Source organism: Carettochelys insculpta, chromosome 3 (genome assembly GCF_033958435.1).
Source record: "Carettochelys insculpta isolate YL-2023 chromosome 3, ASM3395843v1, whole genome shotgun sequence".
Taxonomy (NCBI): domain Eukaryota; kingdom Metazoa; phylum Chordata; order Testudines; family Carettochelyidae; genus Carettochelys; species Carettochelys insculpta.
This window is the reverse complement of record NC_134139.1, coordinates 47,569,001-47,575,000: the sequence shown is the minus strand read 5'-3', so window position 1 is coordinate 47,575,000 and position 6,000 is coordinate 47,569,001. Positions and strand designations below refer to the sequence as shown.

The 6,000-nt window shown below is 43.7% G+C and overlaps 1 protein-coding gene across 1 annotated transcript in view; it reads right to left on the bottom strand.

The window, feature by feature from the left end:
• DNAH8 (dynein axonemal heavy chain 8) overlaps positions 1–6,000 on the bottom strand; it is a 548,480-nt gene that overhangs the window by 118,985 nt on the left and 423,495 nt on the right. The window contains exon 67 of the mRNA XM_074989796.1: positions 5,082–5,185. Within this exon, the coding sequence (XP_074845897.1) occupies positions 5,082–5,185 (104 nt within the window). The remainder of the gene's footprint in view (positions 1–5,081; positions 5,186–6,000) is intronic.

Here is a 6,000-nt window from a genome sequence, read left to right as displayed (position 1 = left end):
CGCATGTGAATAAACTGGTTAAGGTTGCACAAATTGTGGATGGGCCTTCATTTCCCCGTTTTCTTGCTCATAAGAAAATAGTGGGAGTAGCACCCTTTCACCCATGTTGTTGAGGTTTATGTTATATTGCTCCAAGTTGCAGGAGCTGGTTCAGTTCTTGCATGAGCATAATCTCATGAGATGGGTCCCTGGAGAAGGATGCACAGGGGTGGGTGGATAGGAGGGGTGGCTGAAAAGGGGATGCAGTAACTGGTCCACATTATCTCCAACACCCATCTGTCCATGGTGACGTTGCTCCACATTTGGTAGAAGGATGTTTATCAGTTTCCAAATGGTGTGGGGAAGCCTGGACATTGCCCAGGATAGTTTGAGGCTATCCTGCCCTCAAACAAACCTTCAAAAGTTTTCATGTCATGAGGGATGGAGTGGTGCCAAGTGGTCATTGGTTGTCTGCATCTGTTCTGATGTTACTTATGTCTACTCTTATAATGTCTCTGAGGCTGTGTGAAGGGAGTTGACCTGTATGTCTGGTTGAAGAACCTGTCTTGCTTTCTCTTTGTCACAGGCACATGGATATCCAAGGTTTTCAGAGTGGATCAAGAGTGATTTAGGGTATGGAGGGAGCCGTCAGTGGACTCCATGAATAATTTTGATCCCTCAAAAGGCAAGTCCTCCAAGATGGCCTGGACCGTCCTGGGGAAGCTAAACAACTGCAGCCATGACACCCTTCACATAACCATTGCTGTGGAGATGGATTGGGAAGCTGTGTAAGCCAAGTCGAGGGTCGTCTGGAGGGAAGTGTGAGATACATAAGGGTCCCTTCACTGATGCTGGCTTTAAACTGCCCTCTTTTGTTAGCTGGTAATTGCTTGATAAAGCATTTCATCTGTCCAAATATGCTGTGTATATTTAGCCAATACAGCTTCATAGCTGGCAATCTGTAGATGAACGGTAGATGAGGAATACATCTTTCTATCAGAGGCCATGTCTACACGTGCCCCAAACTTCAAAATGGCCACGCAAATGGCCATTTTGAAGTTTACTAATGAAGCACTGAAATGCATATTCAGCGCTTCATTAGCATGCGGGCTGCCGTGGCGCTTCAAAATTGATGCACCTTGCCGCTGCGCGGCGCATCTAGACGGGGCTCCTTTTCAAAAGGACACCACCTACTTCGCATGCTAATGAAGCACTGAATATGCATTTCAGCGCTTCATTAGTAAACTTCGAAATGGCCATTTGCGTGGCCATTTCGAAGTTTGGGGCACGTGTAGACGTAGCCAAAGAGATCCATTTTTTCCCACTCCCTATCATACAGAGTGGTATGAGCTGCGTGCTGCCTGCCCCTATGGTTCACTGCCTCCACAACCATGGAGTTGGGGGCAGGGTACGAAAAGAGAATATCTGCTTTTTGGGTGCCACATAATATCTCTTATCCTACCTTTTATAGGTTGGAGGGGCAGTTGCTGGAGTCTGTATATCATTTTTGCTGGGTCCGTGAATACAGGATTCATGGGTAAGGCAAGCTTGGCAGTGAGAAAGGCATGAATGATGTCTGTTAGTCTATGCTGTGTCTCTGGTAAGTTCACTAAAGAGATGTCTAAGAAGCCCGCAACTCTCTTGTGCAGTTCCTGAAAAGACTTAGTCATTCCTGGCCATAGGGGTGGTGGCATAACTGTGTCATCCGGTGAGGAGAATGATACATGAGCCAGTGATGGGGATTCGGGTGCCAACTCCTCCTCTATAATCTGGAATTAGTTGTAGAGCCACTTGGCACTGTTGCTCCCAGTACATAGTCCAGGGTGCCAACAAGGCCAGTCAGCTGGCACTAGCATTATTGAAGGCAGTCATTCTAGAGGTTGCCAGTAGGGTAATTGGTATGTCGGTCTTGGTTAGGAGTACCTTTGAGTGTGAATGCTCAAAGACTCCTCCTCATAATCATTAGCTAGTGGAGGTGCTGATTCCACTGGTGTAGCTGATAGGCTGAAGTGGGATGTACTCAGTGTACCATCAGTGCTGAGGAGCAGTGTTCTGGGCATTGAGGTTACCAACAAGTCTGCAGCCACTGTAAATGTCTGCGGTACCAGGATATTCAGTAGCAACATCGATACTGAGCGGAGCTGCAGAAAAGGCTGCACAAACGGTGTCAACTGTTCTGTCTGCACCAGCAGGGTTGGGTGTTTGCCCTGCAGAGACAGTGCTTACTGGGGCCATACAGAGTCACTCATTGCTGAAGCCACATGTGGTTTCATTAGTGCTGAGGATGTCTTGCTTAGTACTTAGAGAGCAGACTTGGGCTTCATTAGTACTGGGGCCTTAGAGCCAGCCCATGCTGGGTTCTTTGTTTTTCGGGCCATCTTGTGCCAGACACGCCCACTGCCTCATGGTCTGGTGTGTTCAGTGCTTCTGGCACCAGGGACAATATATTTGTGTGTGGGAGCACTTCTTTTCAGGGGAATCACCTTGACATGATGAATGAGAGCAGTTCCTAGATGACTGCGCTGAAGCAGAGTCTGCAGAGCTCAATCTGTGGGAGCTGCTCTTTCAGAGTTTGCCATGGGAGAAGGTTGTCTGGCTGGTGAGGTCTGCTCTGAATCAGATGCTTACTGCATGGAGTCCTCTATTAATGAAAGCTTGAGTTGAAGCACTCTAGCCCTTTTTTTTTTTTTTTTTTTTTTGATCCTGGCAGTGAGCTTCTTACAGTGTGGGCACTTATTGGTAGAGTGTCCCTCACCAGGAAAATGGACACACAGAGTGGTCATCAGAAATAGGTATTGAGAATCTACATGTCAGACACTCTTTAAAAGCTGGAAAATCAGGCATGCCTACTGGACAACAGTTAAATGATTCAATAAGTTCTAACTCTATCTACAACAAAACTGTTTTTTCCAGAAAAAATCTACTAACTATGATTAATGGTAATAATTAATAATTTTGATTAATTAACAGAATACTACAAGATATCTAGGGTGATTGCAGGTTCTGACTGAAGCCAATAGTGGTAGAGGAGGAACTGAGGGGTCAGTTGGCAGCGCACGTGCAGTACCTACTCCAAACGGAATGTAACCCACCAAGGGCCCAGTTAGCTTAATTCCCTGACTAGAGATGCAGCAGTGCCAAAACTCATAAGGTGGAGCACCCACAGGGACACTCTTCAAAGAACCCATATCTTCTCAGCAGTTATCCCTCCCAGAACAGCTTCTCATAGTCGTAGAAGTCAAAGCTCTACAGGTGACACCCTCAGCATAAGCATGCGTTCATCTCCAGGCTATGTGTATTCCTGCCTGGGCCCTTTTTTTAAACCAGCGATACTCAGACTGAGACTTAAGAGCCTCAACTGGCTCTTAAATGTGTATCCTGAGGTTCTTTGCTGCACTGTGTGATTTAATTATTAACCAATACAGGTACTTTTACTATGTTAATGACCAATTGTCAGGCATTTTGCTATGAGACAAATAGACTACCTCTTTTGGGAATGATGATTGTTAATTTGGCTCTTGAGTCAATGAGGTCTGAATATCACTGTTCTAAACTTTACTCTCAGTCTTGAACATTTTTGGAGGGAGGATTATGTGGTTCGATTTGGGGGTTTGTTTTTCGACATAACTCAGATGAAGATGTCTGTACCCAAAGCAGGCATGTGATTATGTCATCTCAACTCGGACATACTCAAGGCTCGAAGAGAGGAAGAGATATTGCAGTACAGATTAATCTCAAAGAAACTTTCTGTTTCATGTTCCACTTCCTTCTCACACCAAATAAAGTTCAGTCTTTCCCAAATAGTACTCCCCCTACTTTTAAAAATGTTTCACAAAACTGTCATAGAGGCTCCATAGTTCTTTGTGGGACCTTAACAGGATTCTATTTACAAATTTCACAAGCTTTGGGTCTTCCCCAGGAACAGAATCAGAATACACAATAACTACAAGTCTTGTGGCACCTTAAAGACTAACAAACTTATCTGGACATGAGCTTTCATGGGCTGGAGTCCACTTTGTCAGATGCATGAAGTTAAAGCTTCAGTTTGGTACGCACATGCAAAGATGGGTGTGTTACATTAGTATGGGGGGACCAGTGCTAATGAGGTCAATTCAGTCAGGCTGGATGTGATCCATTCCCAACAGCTGATATGAATATATGAATACCAAAAGAGGGAAAATAACTTTTTGTAGTGAACTAGCTGCTCCCAGTCTTAATTCAGACCCAGTCTTATAGTGTCAAATTTGCATGAGAATTCCAGCTCCGCACTTTCATGCTTAAGTCTAGTATTTTTCCTGAAGTATGACAACTTTCAAGACTGCTAATGAGTGTCCAGGGAGATACTTCATCAAAATATTTCTAAAACAGACTTTAGTATGAAACTGCAGATCTGGAATTCGTATGTAAATGTGATACTATCAGATCCTTTCATTAACGTCAGACCAGACTCCTCTCTGGTCTCTTTTCTGAGCATCACTTTTTAAATTGTGCTTATATGCACAACACATTGGACCAGTACTGTGCATTGATCACAGAGACACTTTATTTTGTTGTTGCAAAATAAGAACTACTCAAACTCATTTTAACTTTCCGGACCTACCATAATAAAGGCAAGAAGAACCACACAATGCCTTAGAAACAACTAACACTAATAAGGTTCAACTATACAATATCAACAGATTGCCTTGATTTAACACATATAACTAAACCAAAATTAACTATTAATTACCCTCAAACCATTGCAGCAAATAGCACTGAAACAAGAAATGAGAACTGCTTCTTACAGAAAAAAGAAATTAGGGAATAATGGGTTTCACAATTGTTAATATAGTTTTTTTGACCTTCTCCATCTCCAGTGGATTTCACTAGGGCAGCTTTAGTTTCTTTTGGACACTCCTCAGGAGCTTTACTAGCATACAGAGTTCCCATTCCCACATCCCCTCATGGGACAGTGAGAGGATGCTTTGGGGTTATGACATTTTCTGCAAGTTCATTGACAAAGAGGATACTGTAGCCCTTTTACACTACTACAATTCCGCCATGCTATATTCATCATCAAAAGACCTAAATATCTAGATATTAAATACATTTAGCATACATACTTTATCTGCCTTTACAGAAGCCAAAGCCAGTTCCTTTTCTTTCACTGCCAAGTCCAGAGAGAGTTTGGCAACAGATTCACTGGCTTCCATCAGTTTGGAGAGACCTATCAAATATAAGATAAGATAATCACAGCAATTCACAAAGATGAAGAACAAATGTTATATTTTTGATAATTCGCAGCACTCCTCCAAATGGTCCCTTTACACAACTCCCCAAGTATTCCCCTCTCTCATTTACCTGACAAATAGCTCATAGCCTCCTACCCTGGGCTTCTCATCCAGTCTTAGTCTCTGTCCCCTTCACTCTTCCCAGGGTCTTCATCCTAATGCCTCCTATGCTCCCCCAGCTTCTAGTCCAAGTTTTCTTGCCCAGCCAATCTCAGCCTCTCGATAAAGCTGGTCCCAGTTTCTCACCCACTTCCAGACTACTTCTAGCCTCTTCTCCCCACTGAGGTTCTTTTCTCAATTTGCTCCTCCCAGCTTTCCCCAATTTGGCTCTTGTCCCCTCTGCACACAAGTCAGGCATCTTTCTCTCTACACTGTCTAGATGACAGTGGGGTGACATTGAGAATACAGGAGAGACACTCTCCCAGCTGTCAATTCCAATGCCTAGTCTTAACAGCCAAGCCCTGCAATTTCAGTGAAAGTCCTGCTTACCTCCTATAGCCCTGGGATAATGGCATGCTGTCCTGCTCTGTGGTGATAGCAAATGAACACGTCAGTTACATGCAGGAGCAGAGGAAGTTTGAAACAGCAGTTCAGTGCCACTGGAAGCTTCAGAAATTTTGGAAGCAAAACTCTTAAATTCCTATTAAGCATATCCAAAACTATGCTTTTTCATAGTTTTATAACTTGGCTGAATTTGGGTGACTTTTCATGGGAATAGCAAGGGCACCTTACTCCAAAGCATGGGTGAGAA